Genomic DNA, 22,390 nt, shown 5'->3' on the forward strand with positions numbered 1-22,390 from the left:
ATTTTATTTGAGTTCTCTTTTCATTCACTCTTCAGTCCTAAAATTTCCCTATGTTCATGTCAGGAAAACTGGCTAAAATGGCTGAGCTTAGAGGGTGAGGATCAGTGGCACAAAATCTAGTTGGAAGCCGGTAACCAGCAGTGTACCCGAGGGGTCAATGCTGGATCCAGTCCTGTTTAACATCTTCATTAATGATCTGATCAGTGGAGCAGAGCGTACTCGCAGCAAGGCTGTAGATGACACAAGACTGGGAGGAGTGTCTGAAACACCAGTGTCATGGTGGCGTCCAGAGGGACCTGGGCAGGCTGGACAAAAGGGCTGAAAGGAACCCCATGAACTTCAGCAAGGGGAAGTGCAAAGTCCTGCACCTAGGGAGGAAAGCACCATGTTCCAGCACAGGTTGGTAGCCACCCTGGTGGAAGGCAGCCTGGCAGAGAAGAACCTCTGGTTCCTGGTGGGCATGAAGTTGAACTAGAAAGAAGGCCACTGGTATCCTGGACTGTGTTAGGCAAAAGATGGCAAGAAGGTCGAGAGAGGTGATCCCTTCTACTCAGCACTGGTGAGGCTGCACTTGCAATCCTGTGTCCAGTTCTGGGCTCCCTACCATGAGGACACACTGGAAAGAGTCCGACAAAGGGCCACAAAGATGATGCAGGGGCTGGAGCGTCTCTCCTGTGGGGAGAGGCTGAGAGAGCTGGTGCTGTTCAGGCTGGACAAGAGGAGGCTCAGGGGGGATCTCATCAATGTCTATAAATACGTGAAAGGAGGATGCAAAGAGAATGGAGCCAAGCTCTTTTCAGTGGTGCCCAGTGCCAGGGAAAGAATCAATGGGCACAACCTGGAACACAGAAGGTTCCATCTGAACATCAGAAAGCACTTTACTGTGTGGCACAGGTCACACAGAGAGGCTGTGGAGTCTCCTTCCTTGGAGACACTCAAATGCCATCTGGATAAGGACCTGAGTGCCTTGCTCTAGATGGCCTTGCTGGAGCTGGGAGGTTGGACCAGATGGCCTCCAGAGGTCCCTTCCAACCTCAAATAGTCTGTGATTCTGTGATTCACACTTTACTGATTGCTCCTGCTGTAATAAAACTCAACCTCTAACACTTCTGAAAGGCTGTAGACCTTCCCATGCATGAGTGCAGCCTGACAAGTGTTTCTTTCTGGTTTAAGCAGCCTCTGACCCATTTTTCCCACTTCCATCCCTATTTCTTTGCCTGCACCAACTCTCAGTGTGCCAAAAAAACCGTTTGTGGGGTGGCATGGTGAAACAGAGCTGGGAAACTTCTCTATGCTAAAAATCAGCATATTTTGCAGGCTGATTTTCTTTTGGGATAATTATGCAGGGAGGCAGAAGATCAGAGACAGAAGGCCAGACCACTTAACCAGCACACCTTGTGTCTATGCTAAAATAGTTAGATCCCCTTCCCTTGCCTGCTGGACCAGGACCTGAAAAATAAGATTGCTCTGCACCAGTTATCTGCTGCTGGTTTCCAGGAGAGAGAAAGAAACCAATCCCTTAGGTGTAAGCTGCATTTCAGTGAAAATAATCTAGCAAATGATGTGAATTGAAAACCCCTGAAGTAACAAAATTAAAACAGTTTGATTGCTTAATTTACTGCCTGATCACAACTTTCCAACAAAAACAGTTCAGTTGCTGTTTCCAGCTACATTCAGAAGCAAGCTATGCTTCTTCACAGAAAATCATGCAGAATTAAACTGCTCTTCCTTGTACAAAGTCACACAGAGCTTGCTATGCAAGGTACATGCTGCATTATTTAAATTCTGCAAATCACCCTCAGAAGTAAATACTGTGAATTGGAACCCACAAGTACTGGCAATATGCTTCATGGTTTATTAATGAATGGAATGGTATATGAATGGAACGGGCTCCTAAACACTGTGTATTAGGGAAGGGGATATTAGTCAAATTATGTAGCTTTGTTCCACTTCCACCACCTTAGATCTTTTTACAGACTCACAGGGAGAACAGGGAGAAAAATGCTTTGAATCTGGGGAAGAAAAAAAAAAAAAAACCTGAAAAAAAAAAAAAAAACACATTTAAAATTATCACAAGATGATGCATAAGGTTTTACTAGAGCTTGTTCAGAAGGACATGACAGATGAAAGCAGAAATATGTGAATAAAAGTATAAAACAGGCAATATTACAAAATTACAAGGAGAAATTTTTCCCTTACAGAAAAAGAAGTATCATAAGGTGTTCATATGCAACTGCAAGAAACACAAAAGCAAGGTTCTGTAGCCGACAAATGGGCACAGCAAGGCTTTATAGTTTGGGTGGGCAACCGAGGAGAATATTTGCTTTGGTGTTCAGTCCTTACAGAGGGAGAAAAGCAAAGGGAGGTGGTAAGCAGCTGCTGCTTTGGACAAAAATAACAAGGAAAAATTCATCCTAACATCACAGAATTAATTCCACTTTGGTGGAAAGCGGGATGAAAACAACCAAGGAAGATTTTATTATTAAATAATATCTACTACTATTTTGTAATTCTGTCCATTTTTGCAAACCTGTAATGTTTAGGAAACAGTAGAGTCTGAGAAATTTGATGTGCAAGGAAGCTTTCCATTCCTCTGGCAGTGGAAATCCTGGGGAGGGGGGTGTTAAGGGGAGGAGGGGAAGCATTGGTGTATCACAGTGCTTTCAACTGCATAAGCTGCCTGGAAATTGCTACTTTAGGGGCTGGGGGAGGGTAAGAATCATCCTCCGATGATCAGCAACAGCAAGAAAATCTCTTGGTGTGCAGCAAAGCAGCATGGAGCAATGCAGAGCAATAGTGAGACCAGAAGTATTGAAAACTAGCAGGCATATACATTGTAACTCAGTTTATAACAGATATTTGCAGTCTGTATTATCACTTTATATTGATTACTTCCCTTTGCAGGGTCATCTCATAGAATCCAATTGAATGACTCTTGGAGTCAGAGGGTATTTGAAGTAAGTTTATGAGAATCTGACATTATGCAGACAAATAGAATGTCAGCCCTATCATGTAAATCCACATAGTTGTCTTTGTGTCTATTTATGGAACATTATTTTTTTTCTGTAGGCAACCTTTGTTTTTCAATCATTGTTATTGTAGTTGAGTTTGGAAAAGTCCAAGTTTTAGCTTTTTTACTTTTCCCAGTCAGTGACATGACTTTAACAATAATTATCTCATTTGGATGGTGTGAGATGTGCTAGAAATCCTTAAGTACTTTAAATATGCTTTACAATTCTCCAGTATAATCATTAATTGCACAGAAACTTCTGTGCTAATTCTATAACAGAGATCACCATCCTATCTTTTTTTAAAGTCTAGTCATCATCTCTGTGTTTCATTAATTTGCTACTAAAACAGTGTGTAATAAATCAGAAACAATATTGCAATGTGGGGGAGAAAAGATGAAAGAAAGTGTGTATGAAAAACAAGGCTGTAGGAAGAAACAGGAATCACTGTAAATGTCATTCAGAATTACTCAGCTGTTCAAGTAGTTACATAGTCTGCTGTTCTTATAATCCATTCAGAACAACAACAACAAAATATTAAAAATAGGTTTTCATTTGGGTTTACAAGGAAAATCTAGTGGGCTTATGTCTCCACTTGCCTGAATTCCTCATCTACATTGCAATGGATGAATTTTAGAGAAAGGTAAGTGATACTGCGACCTAGATCATAGAATCATAGAATATCCTGAGTTGGAAGGGACCCTTAAGGATCATCAGTCCAACTCTTGACACCGCACAGGTCTACCCAAAAGTTCAGACCATGTGACTAAGTGCACAGTCCAATCTCTTCTTAAATTCAGACAGGCTCGGTGCAATGATGGACCTTCATAACTGTTTGCTTGTTCAATGTGAGTTGAATTTCAGTTAGAAGAGAATGCAGAGTTATTTTTCATGAAGACAAGAAGAAACAAAATCTGGCCTACTGGCCCCTGTGCAATTGGCTGGTCATTCTTATGTCTCATGAATAGCACTGCGTCCTATGTCTTCAACATCTGACACTGTTAGTTTATTCAAACTTTCTCCTTCCACTGAAACATGGTTTATTGGCCTGCTAGAATCTATTTCCATCTATTTCAAACTGTTCCAAGTAGTGCTACAGCAAATCTGTCAAGTTCTTATTAATTAACTATGATAAAAGCTATCTTGATTTGAGTAACTCCTGTCATATTCTCAAAACATACATCAGATCCATAATTAACAGTGACCTCAGTACTTGACACACCATGTCAGGAGTCAAAACAAACATTTGCAAGAAGATATCTGAAAAAATAAACAGAAATCTTGAGCTATGATAGTGAGACCTTCTGATGTATGAGCCAGAGACCTCGCTGGAATCCACACTGGAGGTCATCCTGCAAGGTCAGAGCTGTCTTCACTGCTGTACAACGGCCCCAGATAATATTGCTGTCCCTTAAAGTCATCCACTGAAATAAGTAAACTGAAGCCTACCAAATAACTCCCTTAGACAACACTGCTGCAGCTGATCCAAGCCATCCCCTTATGTTCTTCTAGTGGGATGTTGATTTATTTCAACACCGAGAATATTGGGAAGGGGGTTCAGACACCTCTGTGGGAAGCTCTGCTCATATCCACCTGTCTCTGGCCATGGCCATATGGGTGCTCAAGGCTCTTCCTGGCAGCATGGTCATAGATGTTGGTCTTCCAGCCTTGGTATTGGGCCTCTAGTTTAATGTTCATCCGCTTCCTTCTCTGAGAGGTCTCATGACTGTGTCATCTCAGCTGTAGCTCTGTTCTTGTTCTCCTGCCATAATGATTCTGAAAACTGTATCCAGAGACAGTAACAAGGTGCAAACTAATGCTGGCAAATAACTAATATATAACTAGTATAAGGTCAAGGGAAAATTGCAAAACTTCATAAAATATTCATAGTATTGCAAAAGAATAAACTGTGTCATGTGAAAGTGCAAAAACAGAATTACAAACATGCTATATGATAGGTTACTATTAGGAATGGATTCTCAAGATCATATGTAATTTGTATAGCTGAAACCATGAAACATAAGTATGGGAAGAAAATGCACCGTTGCTCTAAACTCATGATCAGCAATACCCTGGCTGAGCTCCTTAGGATCCACTGATGTGTTGGGAGTTTTTTTTAAATGTAGGTTTAAAGCTAGAAATATGCTAGACTAGATATTTGAATGGGTTTAAGAAAATGTTCTTTTGTAGGAAAAAATTCCTAACTGGTACCATGCTGTCACCTATACACCTCCAGCAGATACAGTAGAGCAGTAGTTCAAAATTGAAGACTTAAAGTGATAAAACCTTATGGTCCATGGGGCACATGTTCTTTTGGTTTCATTCCAATGGGTAATTTATTAAAGTCTTTAAGTTAGACAAACTGACTGATGGGATTCACAGAAAACATAATTCTTCAAATAGGATTGACTCAAATATGTTCTTCAGCAAAACTCTTGACTTCCTATCACAACCCCTTTTCCATCCATCTCCTACTACATGTGGTCCCCCATACCAGGCTTCCGTTAGTTCTTCCATCTTCCTACCATAAAATCTTATTGCCATTAGGTAAGAACCTAGTTTTGACCCCATTCATTCCACATATTCATATCTTTTTTCTTTTTTTTTCTCAAACTCTCAAAAACCAATCTGTATGTTTTTCTTTTAATTTATTGTTTGGAGTGGATCTAAATTTTAAAAATGTCCTTAAGCAGTCAACTGCAAGTTAGTTTTGAAAGTCAGAAGCCCCTTTCCAACTTATAAGCCAACCAAACACTCAAGTATCCAGATTGTCCAAAGAAACCGCTATTTATTTTTTTTAATTTTAAACCTGATGACACATTAGATGAGAAAAGTTAAAAACTACTCAAAAACATTGACAAATGCTGAGAGGAATAATTGCAACTCAGAGGAAATAAACTATTCATCACAGACATTTTGGGAACATATATAGAAGTGCAGTTGTACTATTCATGGATCAGTATATGAATAGGTAATTGGAAGAACTTTTCTAAGCTAGGGATGAATATAGAGCACAATAGAGGGAGAAGATGATCTAAGACTAAAAATCTCTTTATAGTACTCACATTTTCTTCCAAATTATCTACATCAACAGTGCTGTCTGTTCACCCAGGCACGATGGAGCCATGTCAGACTGAATCTACAGCTGAAACCAGGGTCTGAAATAGCATCTTACAGCAAATGACAAAGTATTAAAAAAAAAAAAAAAAAAAGTATTTTTTCTGTGATTTGGAAAAGTTTGTAACTTTTTTCTAACTTCTCTGATTTCTTTCCAAAATATCACACATATTCATGCAGTTAAGATCCTGTAGTCATATAAGGGGAAGTATATGTGCATGGGTCATGCGGTTGAATGCTCCACCATTTTAGACTCATACCACATTATTCCTCTAAGTCATATAAATAGATAACTAAAAGTGGATTTTTTCTTAGATGCCACTATGCTTTTCCAAAGCCTGTCTTATGGTGATTGCAAATACTTTTCTAATTTCCAAGCCCAGGTTATGGGATGCCAGTCAACAGCTAACTTTCTAGGGAACTTTGCATAGGTAGCAGAACCAAAAACAAACCAAAAGATCCTCCTGCATTTGTGCATCCAAGAACAATTCAGTATTAATCATTCTAAATAAACCCCTCCCCCTTCTCACTGAGTTGTTTCAAAGCATTACTGTAAATTCAATATTTCACTGCAGTGAAGCTAGAGAGGGTTGCAAAGTAAAAAACTGGATGTCATGGGAGTATGACAATAAAACTAGCGATCATTCAGCTTAAATTAAAACTCAGATTTTACACGCAGCTGGAAGAATTGGAAAACCTCAACATATCTATAGCACAGCCCTGTCAGACTGCCAAAGAAAGTGAAATGTGTGTCTGAGGGGCAGGATCAGTGCCAGAGTTTGCTGAACACATCATGGGGACAGGACTCTCCCCACTGCAGGCATCAGGCAGGTCCTTCATGCAGCCCTGCCTTGGGGCAAGACCTGTGCTATCCCAGAGGCAGGACCACGGGATTTTTGGCTTTGCATTCAGCAAAAATTTAGATTTATAAATAGAATGCTTAACTGAGATATTTAAAGTTAGATAGAAACGAATTAGACCTACATGATAAAAAGTCACTACTGTCTGTGTCTTCCAAGCTAGAATCAGCTCATACTAGGGGCATCAGGACAAGTAACCAGAGCTACAGACTGAACAATGTACATGTTGGGCTTTTAAAGGATTGTTTTGAACTTATTTTAACAATATTAATTCCATATGTTACAACTCAAAAGGGTATGTTCAGGCATCTAAGTTGATAAATTGTTGTCCCTATTCAAGAAACAGGATGTTATGGTCTTTACAGGAAAAATCATGAAAATGATTCTTTAAAGATGTTGTGTTTTTGAGGAAAAGAGTATTTTTCGTCATGTTTTTATTGTTGAGTAATAAGGTCAAGTTAAGTGTTTTTTAACAGAGGCCATATGGTTTGGATACTTACCTGAACAACAGAAGCTAGAATCTGCAGGAATGATTAAAATGTCTAATTCATCACCTGGCTAAGACACAATCACTCTCTACAGCACCATTTTCTATAATACTTAGATTATATTTTAATTTTCAAATTACTTCTCATGAATACAGCTCTACATAACAAAATATACCCCGTATTCACAATCCATTATTAATTATATTGTTATAAACATGATTATTGATTCCTTCATTATTTGTGAAGTATTTTTCATATCCCACAGAGACAGGCAGCCAAAGCCCAAGGCAATAATTAAGAGCAGGTGAAGAATGTAAGCAGGAAACCAGGGATAAGCAGTGGCTGGGGGCTATTGCTAAATAAAGCCTTTATGAACAGAGAATTTCACAGCTCAGCAGGCTTCAGTTGAAAAGCAGTCTCAATTACAAAGACACCAGCTCAGAAATGCAGAAGGACTTCAACATAGAGCTTGGCTCTTCATTTCAATTTTGTTTTCCAAATCCCATATTCATATTAAATTGAATAACCCAGGGCATTGATTATATTCTCTAGGATATCTCTAGAAAAATATTTATTTTGCCTGTGTGAAAAATCTATAACCAGTTTGGTACAATATATACTTCCCTATTATTATTTGAGATGATTGTTCAACCTAAATTGCATGTCAGCTAGCTCACTACACATCCCAGCCTACATTAGTAGGGGAAGATGAGGGTGTTAAAATGCATAATAGAACTTAATTATTAGGAACCATTTTATTTCATTCCCCCTTGGATACCGGGATGACCTCTCCTCTGCCAGGAACTTCCCCCCAGCCTCCACTTGGAGCGCAGTGTTGTAGGGAGGTAATACATGGGCCCTGCCCTTGTACAGAAACCAGCAGCTTTGGGGATAGAACACTGCTTTTCCTGAGCACAGGCCGTCAGGGCTCCTGGGGTTGTCTGCTGTGGTTCTGAGGTTCAGCTGCTTGATGGGGAGGAGAGAAAGGCAGCCAGACTTTCTTACTGCTTCACCATCCCAGGCACTGACCTCCTCTAGCTTTTCAAAAGCCCCAGTTAGAAGCTGCTTAGTACAATCAGCTGAAAGTGGGAGCTTTGTGCTTTATCCAAGCCTGCCTGCAAGGCAGTGGTTGGTTACAAAACTGGTAAGGACTCCTGCAGCTAGTACTGCCTTTCATGAGCACGTAGAAGTTGTAACAGAAGTGCTTGATTCTTGGAGCTGCTTCTTGAGTGAAGTCTCCCTTATTCTCTCCCTGATATGCTGATACAGAAAAAGGGAGAATAAGGGAGAATAATTATTTTCTGGGGACATCCATTTCTCTAGCTATGGGGGTCTGACAACATCAAAAGTGTAAAAACTTTCAGGTTTTGCATCTGACAGGACTCTGGCCTGCCATGGAAAGCTTGCCTACACTGGTAGGAAAATGATGTCTTGTTGCTGGCCGCCTCTGCTCACCAGCACCCTGGCTCTCCTGCCCATCCAGGCTCATCAGCCCTAAAAGTAGCTCACCTGTAGACATCAAGGTGATGTGGCTCTGGGGCCACCTGATTTAGCAGCTGGGGAGAGAGGACGTGTGAGCAAGGGCACTGAAGTACTTTGCAGTCATGTAATTGAGTGTAAAAAGGTTCAAACTGACACTCAGCACACAAAGGCACACACATGAGCTGGGATAGAGAGATCTTAGCTCTCTCAAAGTGTTGGAAGACCCCTACTGGTGACATAACTTCTGCGATGCCTATAGATACACATAGAAGGAGCCAGACTCCCTGATCCATCAGGGACAGCAAACCAGCTCTCCATTGTTTGTCCCTGCTGGGCATTGCTGCCCCAAGGGATGCACTGTCCTGTGGGGCACCCTGCTTCTCCCATGGCACAGCTTCTTCGGTGTGTGCTCACCTCCCTTCCTGGCCCACACCACTGTGAGTCTCGCTCCTGTGAACCCCTTCTATGCATCTCGTTCCCATGGCAGGAGCTGCCTTGGCATTTCATTTCCCATGCAAAAAAAAAAAAAAAAAAAAAAAAAATATATATATATATATATATATATATATCAGTTTCAAATATATTGCTGAGGAACCCTTGGCTACCAAGGGCAGAACACCATTTTCAGCTGTGAAAACATGGTTTCTGAGCACATCTAGTTTCCAAAAAAATTACACATTGTAGATATATGGATACATGTCTTCTAGGGAAGAAATACATGATACATAGCATTCCTATAGAAGAAATTCCCAGCTTTATGTTTGTTCTAGGTCCATTAAGCCGTACTTCTGAAAGATATCTGGACAATGCATTTAAGCAAGATGGAGTAGGGTAAGAATAGCTGCCAGCCATCCAGGTGTTGACATTCACCTATGCTGTATGCGTGTGACATTCTGACATCCATGTAAGCACACCCATGTTCCATGAAGCTATGTATTCTTCAGTGGTGTATCTTGGGTAGGGACTGATTTTTTTTTTAAATGCACATCTTTCAGCATGGCCCTGACCCTCTGAATCAGGGAGAAAACTGCATCATTATATGCCTTGAAAGAAATAAGAGAAGTTCTGTGCAAAACCTTTAAAATTTTTATTCTCTGATTCCTCTTCAGTCCATTATGTGTTATTAACTACTGTTATCACTGATAGCATAAAGATGTAAACGCTTATTTGTTCACAGCTTTATATACAACATCACAGAAAAGGCTGTTAGGTATGTGACATTAAAAACCGAAAACAAAAAAGAACAAAAAAGCAAAATCAGAGGAAATGTATGGTGAATTACAGTATGAAATCTATTTACACACATTAATCTATACAACATCATAGTCTGTACAATTTGTAAAAAATAATCACATTCATTTACATCATCTTTAATTTTTACTGAACTTGACAGATAAAAAGTTATGAAGACAACAAAAGAGAATTTCAAAACAATGCTCATATTGATGCTCCAGGAGAAAAAAAGCTGCAGGTTATAAGAAATTTACTACAGTGCTTTGGGAAATAAAGGTGTTTGGGACATTTCAGTCACTGGTTTAGCTGACAATGGAAGTGTTACCAACTTAGATTTAACTACATGCTGGGCAGAACCAGGTTCAACACAGAATGGTTAAACCATATAAAAAAATGCTCTTTTAAATGTTGTGTTGATGTAATCCTATAACAGATCAGAATTTATTATCATCATCATTAATTCCATACTTTTTTTATTCAATACTTTTTTTTTTTTTTTTTACTCAACAGAATAGCACTGTGTACTAACTTCTGCTATTTGGTTATATCAGGGTCGTACTGACAGCCCACAGCTTATATAGGCACTCATGGTAGTGTGAAGGTACTTCATTAGTAAAAGGTCTTCCTGTTATCGCAGACAGCAATTGCTCAGGCAATAACCCTTACATACACAGAAGCCTTCTCTGCAGGTTACTTGCCAGTTGTACTTTTTAATCAGGCATATTTAATGCTTATTTTTTTTTAAAGATGTCTGAACAAAACCTGTGGAAAGTGAGTTGGACTTTACTCACGATCACTGCTAAAATGGACAAATCGAAAGTCAACAGGAAAAGTTTTTTAGGACTCACAAAAATAGGAGACAAATAATGGCAATGACTCATCTCATTCTGAACACTTGGAGTGTGAGACCCGTGCACTCAGCAATGCCTTATTTCATAAGCAGTCAGACATTCTCCAGTTTGCTGAGGCTCTGATTCTTTCTTTCCCCTTCATCATGTTAAAGGCAGAGGGAAGCCAGTCTTGGGGTGTATCAGGATGTGGAGTCAATGCTCAGATGGGCAGGCTGCCTCTGACTTGACTCTAGAATGATTTTTGTAAAGTGTTTTCTCACCTTTTGCCATCAGTAAGTTACTGCCACTAAAGTACAGTTCCAACATATGCTTAAACTGAGCAGTTCCTCAGCTGGCTATGTGCAGCACTCATCACCACCCTGGTCGGGTGCAATCTGTTGGGCTCATGTGAACTCCAGAATGGAGTACTTACTTAAATATGTCTAACTCAAAATGTCATGAAAGCCATCACAGCTCTCAGTGGCTAAAAGGATGCTTTCCACAATCCTAAGCTTATTTTGCAAAGCACATTACTGCACCTAAGCCAGACTCCAAGGTCAACATATTTTAAACAAGTTATTACTATATACAGAAAAAAAAAAAAAATGGCCAGTAATGTTTTCACTTTATACCATTAACCGGTTCCTGGTCAGCAGCTGAAATGACTATACACAGATTGTAATGGTATGACCAGGTGAACTGCAAGTGGGAGCGAGAAATGTGGTCAATGGTGTGTGCACTCCTGAAGGGATATACTGCAATACTTCCACCTTCTTGTGGCTGAAACCATGACAAATTGAATGTGGCACAGAAGAGAAACAGGAAAAAAATGAGAAAATGCCTTGCAGTCAGGGTTTTAGAGATTTTACATGTTTAGTTTCTTGGGGAATTAAGACTTGATTTCAGCAATGATTCAAAAGACTTCACTTAAAGAAAATTTCTGGTATTCAAGAGCACTTTGTTTTGGTGTATGACCCCTCTACAAAAGACAAAAAGCCAAACACCTAACATAATACAGGAAACAACTGAAAGTTGAAGCCAGGCAAATCAAAACAAGACAGAAGGCCATTGGTTTTATCATGTAAGGCAGTCAACCACAGGGACATCCCACCAAATGAACTGAGGGATCCTCCATTGCTTGAACTTTAGAATCACATTTTTGAAAGATAACTTTGACCAACCAAGTTATTTAGCTTAAAAATCAGTATTTAGGTATCATCTACTATCAACGTAACTGAATGGCCTCTTCTGGAGAGCTCTGTTTAACCTAACTGTAGATGTGAAGTGAGAAATATAAGTTCTGTTCTGTTCTGTTCTGTTCTGTTCTATTCTATTCTATTCTATTCTATTCTATTCTATTCTATTCTATTCTATTCTATTCTATTCTATTCTATTCTATTCTCATTGTATAGTAAGTACAGAGAAAAAGGTGGTTTAGTTTACGTGCTTGAGCAACTGAACAAAGGATGAAGCATTTACAACTAGTGCCTATTTCTCTATGAAGACTACAGAAGGCACTTTAAAAAAGAGTCTTTAGCTCAGAAAAAGATATATACCTTTTAGATACCTAAACCAGGACAGATGAATCTCACCTGAGTTTATCAAGCACCTAGATGAAATCGTCGATTCTGAAAAGGAAAATTTAGGTCAACTCTCTGTATATTTGGATTTTGTTCACGGTTAGCAACTGAAGAGTAATCTGTCACTGTTCCTCATGGATCATCAGCAGATAATGCTGATACAAATCACTTAGAATGAATGGTGCCACCATTCAAAGCCGGTCAATGGCTTTTTAATGGGCACAAACAAACAAACAAATAGTTTTCCTGCTCTGAAGACTTTATGACTCAGTTTGGACCCTTCCACCAAAGGGAGAAAGGCAATAAAGGAATAATGATGAGCAGGAGAACTAAGTGACAAGGCCATGTGAGCAAAACACATACCTGCCTAAGAATTATGTTTAGGGATGACAGAGGGCTGAATGGTATTTTCCTTTTGACCTCAGAGTACCACAGCACAAAGCAGGACCATTTAACTCCAGTTTTGTGCAACATCAAATGAAAAATGAAGCCATGAGAATCTATCTTGTTTCTTTGCATTGTAAAGATGCAAAACACTGATCAAGTACTAGATTCATCAACTGGTTTTCAGTTTGTGCATAAATTTTAATATACTGTGTACATGTGTGTGAAAAGGCAGCTGGAAGTCAAGCAGATCCCATAATGATTGGGTTGATGCTGGAACTTTGCATAAGGTTATTTGCAGATCAGAATTTTCTGGAAGTAAAGTGAAGTAAGCACAGCGCCTTCTGGGCTTTTATAGAGATAGTTCTCTCTAGGATACAATGAATTCTAAATACATATCATTGGTGATGCATCTTGCAGTATAGACTGATGGAACTGATGCTTTAAGTCCCTATATCTATAATGTTTTTCTTTCTCTGTGTCAACACAAAGAACCTCCTTTGAACGTAACAATAAGTGTGTTTGAATGCTTGTCAGGTGGGTGCACCTGTCCACTCTAGGAATTCCAGGAAAAAAAAAAAGTACAATGTGCGTTTCAAATCTCAGGGAGCTGAGCAGTCCCAATGACACTTCATTCAAAGAAGCCTGAAGTGTGTAGATTGAGGTACAAGAGCAGTCCCCAGAGATCAAACATGTCTTCATATACTTGCGGAGTTTGTTGATAAAGTTCTTTAGAGATCCAGGAAGAAAGCCTAAAGGTTAGTAGCTGTTTCTGAGACTAAAGCGTTTGGGAATATGAATATATGTGGTTTGAATACAGGTGAAGGGGATCTTTTGACTCTGTAGGATTGCCATTAGGCAGCCTAATTCACTCCAGAATTTCATATCTCACCAAGTGACAGTCTATAACACTCTGATTAACTGAAGGTGATTGCTAGCTTCTTTAAAGTCAAATTTGGCAAAGTAACAACTCATCTACTGATTATTGTGTAACAATACCTAGATATACCTAGAATACCAGACAATACCTATTACATGGAGGTTGGTGTCATGCAACACTCATGAGTGCAGCCCATGGGACAGTCACGGAGCATTTACTCTCCTTGATCTGACATAACAATGTATCACTCCAGGGTAACCCCATCAAAAATAAATTGTGTTTGACAGATAAATAGCTAAATTAAATCAGAGCAAGAGGTGTACAGACATTTTAATGGCTGCCAACAATATTCTCAGTCTTGTTAGTATGTTCAGGAGTGTACGTGTATGACTGCCAAGACATACTCTTGCTGTCATTCTTCCCCTTCCCTGGCAATATTATTGACCTTGGATTCTGCTGGCTCCCTATGATCCATTATCCGAAATATCAGTGGAATTGCTTTTATCAATCAGAGGTACTCATGCAAATGTACATTATTCCCACTTGTTACTTAGAGTGGACATGGTGAAGCGTGACATGAGAAGTAAACATCACTGGGTTTATTTCTTTTAAGACTGCAAATGTTCCATGTGTATTTCTAAGAACTTATCAGTTCTACACCTTCTTTTAGAAAGTGGCAACATAAGAGGTTTGGTGTTGTTAAGAATTCCTTCTATTTATGCCCTTTATAGTATTTTTTATGGATTGTGATTATTTATTTATTTATTTTTGCTGGAGTCATGGGCAGGACTGAATCAGCTTAGATAGATAAAGAATAGTATTAAGCTTAAAAAACTTGTATTATTCCTTAAATGGGAGTTATATCTTTATTACAATATTCCTTGTTTTAGCTGCCAAGTATGTAGTTCTAGAGATATACTTCAATGAAACTATTATATAAAAATGATACTTCCAATGGGTAATGTGATCCAAGGCTATTTGTCCTATGCCAGACTGCTCTAGCAATAAAGCACCTCTTCAGAAAATTGTTTAATAAAAGATCAACACAAATCTCTTTGATTTTAAACAGAAGAGTACAACTGGTGATTACAACAGCACTATTGGCAAATGCTGATGTTTTAATCAAAACTATTACAGTAGCCATTTCTGTGTGGACTGTAAAGGTAGTCCTACTTTCTGCACCAAAACATAAAAACCAGCCACTTTCAGAAGGGACAACAGGATAGGAATCAAACTCTGTGGAACATCATCTTTGAAATTCATACAATTAGCCAAGAAGCACTGCTCTTCTTTTTTTTTTTCTTTCTTTTTTTTTTTTTTCCTTTCTGTATGATGTTAATTATTTCCTAGATTAGCACATTAAAGTCTCAGTGTAGTTAATTATAGCCTTACATTTTTCTTTTGTTTTCCATAATTAGGAAGGAATTTCCTGGTCCTTAAGGAAATAAATGCTACCGCAAGTATAAATATAATGTAAGAAATTTTCCTGCTTCCCATCATAACCTTTTCAACATGTACCAAAGTAGTCTGCATTGAATGGGATCCCACACATCTGTCTCATAGACTGGTTGGAGGGAAAAGGGACCATTACAGCAAATGAGTTTTTGTATAGTTATGGCTAGTAAATGGCAAGAGAACATCAGAATTAATGTGAAAGTCATAAAAAAAAAAAGAAAAGAAAAGAAAAAAAAAGCAGGAAACATGCATGGGGCAGGTGTTTATGTTATTACCTGGTTGGCTGCACAAACCAATTTCCCAAATACCAACATGTAGAAAAGCAAAGCACTAAATTTTACATTTTAGAAAATACCACATCAAGCTGCATATAACAAATGATATAACCCACGGTTTTTGCATGTTTGGGGGGACGTAGTTGACTTAGATCATGGTGGTCTCTGTCTGCATAAATGACTGAGCCCTTGAATTCCGGTGGAGCTGAGATACACTTTCTGATCCATTTCGAGAAATTGAAGAGCTGTGGAGTCTGTAATCTCTGCCTGCTGTCTGCTTCCAGCACAAACTCCGCCATTTTCTTTTCAGCTCTCCTTGTACCTGTGTTAAAAAGTCAATGCACAAGATGGGCTGAAAACATCCTTTCTATGTGAGGAACTTTTGCACGTTTATTGGCTATCAGATGGGGAGCTCTGGGAACAGCTTCTAAACAGGTTTTACAAAATTGAGAAGGCTGTGCCTACACTGTCTGTGAGAAGCCCCAGGGCCACTTTCAAAATCAGATTTGCATCACTTGTGCTGCCACAGTGGCTTTTATTAAAATACTAGCTAGTTATTAATCACTTGTACTTAAAACCAAATCAAGTTATTAGGCCCAAATCAGGCATCTCATGAATACCAAAGACCAAACTAGTGCTCAGGAGACCTGTATGTCAATTCCCTGTGCAAGCAAGTGTCTTTATTCAGACAGATTCCTCCTGTCATAAACTGAATGCTGTTTAATATATATTGTACCTTAAAAAGTGGCTGGAACAAGGAAGGAATCAACAGGAATTCCTTCCGTCTTCCTTAGTCAAGATGAGAAAAGCTGCTACATGCCGAGCACATCTGAAAACCTGCTGCTGTGCTGGAGTTAGATTCTCTCAAATTACCCCTAAATACCTACTAAAAGATATTTCTGGTTTTGGATGATTTTCTAGTCTTGTTGCACCTCACTTGCACAATACACATTACTTGTACAAAGGCTAGAATTAGTTCACACCAAATAAAGATGCCCTCACTAATACCTCAATTTGCAAGGAATTAGATTTCAAATGGCTCTTAAGTCTCCACCCAAACACACTAATTTCTCCCATTGCACAGAAACGTATATTCTATAAACAGGAATGCAAACATCTGCTAAATCAGCTTCATGTTATATAGAATGTAATTGTTGGGACACTTACACATTTATTGAAAAAAATAGCTTATATCCTCAGTAGGAAAGGTGAGACTTACCTCACTGTTCAAAAAACAATACAGGACTGCAACAATCAATCCCTGGAAACAGACAATTAGTTAGTATGCAGTATTAACCTAAGTCAATAAATCTTGAATAAAAACCTTAAAATTTACCTGAAAAGATCCCAAACACAACTCAAAGATTATTTTGTAAGTGCCGGAAGTGCGTTCAGGAAACAGAGCAAACACTGTGTAGTGAACTCCAAATAATGGAATAAGCAACAATGTGGATTTTGCAAGTCTCCTGGTTAAATAAAACAGAAAAATAAATAAAGAAAGAAAACGAGTTTAGTGATAAATTGTTATTTTACTAACATAAGAAGCTGATGCAATGTCGTTTCAATAAACCTCATATAACTTCAGTTTTATAAACAAAATGACACTTATGAGTTAGTGTCATTTATTGATTTTTTTTTCCTTTCAAGCTTACTATGAGATTAGCCACACAGTAACATTATAAATTAATGTGTGCAGTTCCATGCCATATTTGATCTTGCGAATCTTGCAGTCTTCCAAAAGCTGGTAAAAAGCTGCAAGGCCTTTCTAAACCAGAAGACCCTTTTTCTGTTGACCTCTGGACAGCCTCTGGGCTTGCATTTAGATGGTCTTTAAGGTCCCTTCCAACCCAAACCATTCTGTGACTCTATGATTCTATGATTCTGTTCCTTAGGACCATGTTTGACAAAGCATCATGAGCTGTGATTAGGCCTTTTGGGACATTTTCTATTTGGCATAAAGGGTTATTTGAAATTAATATTTTTATTTCCTTTACATTTGCGACTGTAAGGTTTGCCTGTACATTTCATATGAACAATATGGAAACAATACCTCAAAGATGCAATCCAGAATAATCTCAGCTGTGAAATTTTCATCAGAAATTTCAGATTTATCCCCAATTTCTAAAACCTCATAACTATACTGATGGTATGAAGCATATACCCATGAATCATTGTAACGTCATCAATTCTGTAATACAATTTAACACGAGACACTACTGAAGTTAAGAACTTTAAATTATTAAACTGGGCAGTTTTGACAAACTGCCTGTGAATCCACTGAGATGCTGAGTTGCTAATTATCCCTTATCTGTCACTCAATTCACTCTAATAACATCAGTTTTATAGATTATACAGGACCAGTCATGCATGATTACGGATGTCTGGTATCGGATGAAATTCAAGAAATTGTAATGTTGAGTCCCAGAATTCATCACTGTTTTTATGAATATAACCAGATTCAACAAATAAAGGAAGCTGCTGTGATTTCACCTATTTTAATAGAAAAAAGTCACAGTGTCACAAGCAGTTTTATTTATTTATTTATTTTATTTTTTTTACTTCCTTTGCATAAAGTGTCCCAGAATGCATCTGTTTATGTGGAAATAATCAGTTCTGACAGCAAAGTTTCTCAAGAATAGTAAAACCCTCACACTTAAAGGAGATACCAGTAAGTGGGACCAACAGGGTTTCTGTGGCAGAAGAAATTCATTTACAACTGAAGATGATGATGTCACCAATTTTCCTGTTTTCCCTGATTTTCCTGATTTTATTTCAACTTAACCCATCCCACTGCAAAAGTAAAATAAGCAATGAAAAGGACAGAACCAGGTATAAGGAAATGGGACACAGAAAGGGAAGAAAAACTTGAAATGAGTAGTATTTGTTTTAAACTCATCTTTCACTTCTGATTCATTCTTATTTAAATAATTTTTGTCTAGGTGATATAACTTCCTGTATACTTCATTTACATTTTAGTGAAGGAAAGAACCAGGCAAAAATAGCATTATTCTTCTTTATATTTTAGAAAGTGCATTTGCATTTTGAAAAATGAGCCTCCTCGACCTTTAATTTGATCTGTAGAAGCACTATTTCTTGAGGAGGTTAATCTACTGTTCCCATGGGTATCTGCTAAAGACCATCCAATCCAAACTTAATCAGGCAATCAATTGCTAAAAGCAAAGAATTCACAGGCCTAACAATGAAGGACAAGGTTGCTATTACACGCACTACAGTAAACTGTCAAAAATAATGGGACACAATGATAATGATAGCTAGAAAATGCCTCATTTTCGTAAAATTCGTAAATACCACAGGGAAACAAAGAAAAGTTTGTGTCACAAAAAGTAAACTTGAGTAGATTTCCTGCCTGTATGTATATATGTATATATGTATATATGTCATTGTGTTAAATAATGCTGTGGTGACTGCATAATTTCCTTTAGGTTGATTTAACTCTCCCAGATGTTCAATTAATTCAATCAACAAACACACAAAAAAAGGAACTGTGTAGATCCGTGAAGCACAGCCTTCTGCCTATCTAGTAGCATCTTCTTGATGCATTAAAATTCTTTTTACATTTAAATGTGTCACACATTGTAAAACAAAAAATGTCCTCTTGGCTTTAAAGTTATCCTTTACTGTAGCACACTATGATCTTTGCTGTTTTAGAACAGGGATTCAGTATTTTTTAACTAAAGAGGAGAGGTATTATCCAGGAGCCCATTTCTAAATGATACTTGTATGGTTTTGAATTTTCAGCATTCATCTTACTTTTTGTCACTGAAACATCATATTAGTGTCAAAAAGTGCCAATTCGGAGTCTATATCTGGGCTTTCAAGTAAGACCTAGTAAAACAGAATCTCAATTACAGGTTACAGTATTCAGCAGCTACTATAATAAATAATAATAGCTGATATGGTAATATAACAAAGAAAAAATCCAATTTTAGCAATGTATTTAAACTACCCCCCAAAATTCTGTGATTCTAAAGCTGTGGAAATAATAGATGTTAGGATTAAATGATGAAATCAGAACACAAAAAAAGAAAGCCTAAACAGAAATCATGTCGATCTAAATCAGAAAGTGTTTTTTCTTTTTTTGTTAACTCTGGAAAAACAAAGACACTATTTTAAATCAAAGACGCTATTTCTTTTTTTTTTTTTTATTTCTGAGAACAACATAACTTCCTTCCAGCTCTTAAAATATATGTAAGTATTAAAATGTATTTTGGAAATGGAAAAAAAAATATGTTTTAAATTAGATTGAAGCAATAAATTCTGATCTTCCAAAAACTTTTTTTGATCTTGAAATATAACAGATATACATTAAATGAAAGATAATACTCCTCATATTTCTTGCATAAGCATATTATTCATGGAATTAAACTCAAATTCAAGAGTAGTTTCTTGGCCTTCATGAAATTGCATTTTTTTTTTTTTTTACTGAATTTGGTATTTGAAAAAAAATTAAACTCTACTTCAACATAATGTTAAGATTTTTATTAAACCACATTTAAAAGTAGTTACTCCTGAATTAAATGTAGTTGTAGTATCATGGCAATGGCTGCTAACAGGTAAATCTTACCGAGATTATTTTGGTTCTGTATGTAATGTCTAAAAATATGACTCACTTGTACTGTGACTGGTCATTTCCTCCAACATCTGGAGATCTTAACTTCTGCAGTAAGATTCTTATAATACTGATGAAAAGTATAAAATTCAACTGCAAAGAAAACAAATAGAACAGTGATTTCTGACTTCTCCATTCCATACGCAGCACAAAGAAATGCTTATCAAGTCAGACTAATCAACTCAGCAGTGAGTGTTTTATACCTCCTGCCAGAACATGTTAAGCTCTACACTGTCAAACCTATTGTCTGTTTTCTGCCTCACTAGCTTTGTTATGTCCAGTGCACCTCTACATGGCTACCAGTTCCGGTCTGGCTGGCTAAAGCCTTTCAAAGACCTAGTTGTCAGCAGTGACCTTCTTCCAAAATCTCAGTTAGTCTCAAAACAGATTTCTTGGCAGGATGGGATGTGGGATGTGATCTGGTGCCATCAAGCATTGCCCTAAATTTTCATGTGGATTCACAACTGGAAGCCCAAAGGACAACACAAGTCCTATATAGTTTTGACCCTCTCTTGCCTCTCATCTTAATTTTTATTATTTTCTGTCTGGATTAGGGGAAGAGAAGTTCGCTGCATAAGTGATCTGCCCACTCCCATCAATCATGGAGAGGGCTTCTCACATATCTGTCTGCCTTGGGTACTGATGATCACTGATGAATGAAGAAACTGAATCCTTGCTGTTGAAGATTTTAGTCTCATAACAGTTCTCTGAGATGGAACAGTAGTATTGTCTTCTTTCATAGAAGGAGAACGGAGGCATTTCATTATAAACATTATGACCAAGTCCTGATCAGTCTAGAACATTCAAGATACAAATTCAGTAAATCCTAAATCTCATTCCCATAGTATCTTTGTTGGCTTCTTGCATCTTGTGTTCACCAAGTTTTCAAGTTGAATGACTTTTTGTGTCTTCTCTGAAATACCCAGTACAATTTGTGATGTTAATAAATGAACTGTGATAGTAACAACTGCATATCCCCCTGTACTTTATACTTTGTTTGAAATGACAGGTAATGTGAAGTGACAGAAACTGACAGGGATTAAATAAAAAGCTGGGAAACTTCAGTATTTTCGAAAAAGAAAAATAAAAAAGAAGACGTTAGAAAATATAGGCCTTTAATGAAGGCCTTTAATGAAGTAAACACACCTTATTCAGGAGGAAGACAAATTTCAAGTTGTACTTGATTAAAGTCTCTTATAAAAGTAATAGGTAGCAGCCAGTATTCTTGCTGATTTTATCTACATAATTACATATCACAGCATAGTGTACAGATCAGTGGAGATACATTTGGTATGGTACTTGCACTGGAGCTAGTATTTATGAACAAGGAGAGAGCTTCCACTTCATTGTATATATGTTAGCCACAAAATAGGAGAAAATAGGAAAAAAAATCTTTACTCTGCATTTGCACAGAAGCAGAATAACTTATTGTTCTTGACAGGTCTCCCTATTTTCTACTGAAATAGTCATCCGAGTACAACTGTTATTCCTTTGGATTCTGAGGCATCACATCAGCTGCCAAACTAGACACAGGTGACTCACATTCTTGACTGTCATTTATGTACTACCTTTACATCTGTTTTCAAATATGTCTCTTTCTCTCTGTAAACACGGTTTTGGATTAATGAAAAACATGCGTTCTTGTTTGGAGTTTGTAAGACTCCTTGACACTAATGACCTTGTAAATCCAGCCAGAGGACACTGGGTTTTGGGATCTAAAAGTTGCAACTGCCACTGCCTTACTGCAGTGCAGCAATTTAATTTATGTAAGATTATCATTGAATAAATCATTTGTTAAAATCCTTTGAAATATACATCTGATCTAGAATAATATGTTTCAATGAAATATGAAACAAGCAGCGCCCTAAAGTTTCACTTTTAGTATTGCAGCTTTTCAGCCCTGTAAAACGACAAGACAAGAGACCGTGGGTACAGACTGAAACACAGGAGGTTCCACCCTAGTATCAGAAAACGTTTTAACTTGTTTTTACTGAGGGTAACCAAGCACTGACACAAGTTTCCCAGAGAGGAGATCTTCAAAAGCCACCTGGACATGGGCAAGCAGCTTTGGGTGGCCCTGCTTGAGCAGGGGGTTGGACCAGAGGACTTCCAGAGGTCCCTTCCAACCTCAGCCATTCTGTGATTTTGTGAAGATCCTCTGAGCATGA

General features: G+C 37.9%; 1 protein-coding gene across 1 annotated transcript in view; it reads right to left on the reverse strand.

Moving 5' to 3' along the window:
• Positions 1–10,018: 10,018 nt before the first annotated feature.
• VIPR2 (vasoactive intestinal peptide receptor 2) overlaps positions 10,019–22,390 on the reverse strand; it is a 64,632-nt gene continuing 52,260 nt past the window's right edge. The window contains exons 10-13 of the mRNA XM_068673465.1: positions 20,224–20,315; positions 16,929–17,058; positions 16,812–16,853; positions 10,019–15,914 (exon numbers count right to left, since the gene is read on the reverse strand). Coding sequence (XP_068529566.1) covers positions 15,741–15,914; positions 16,812–16,853; positions 16,929–17,058; positions 20,224–20,315 — 438 coding nt within the window. The 3' untranslated portion in view covers positions 10,019–15,740. The remainder of the gene's footprint in view (positions 15,915–16,811; positions 16,854–16,928; positions 17,059–20,223; positions 20,316–22,390) is intronic.

This window comes from Anas acuta, chromosome 2, assembly GCF_963932015.1.
Source record: "Anas acuta chromosome 2, bAnaAcu1.1, whole genome shotgun sequence".
In the NCBI taxonomy this organism is placed as follows: Eukaryota; Metazoa; Chordata; class Aves; order Anseriformes; family Anatidae; genus Anas; species Anas acuta.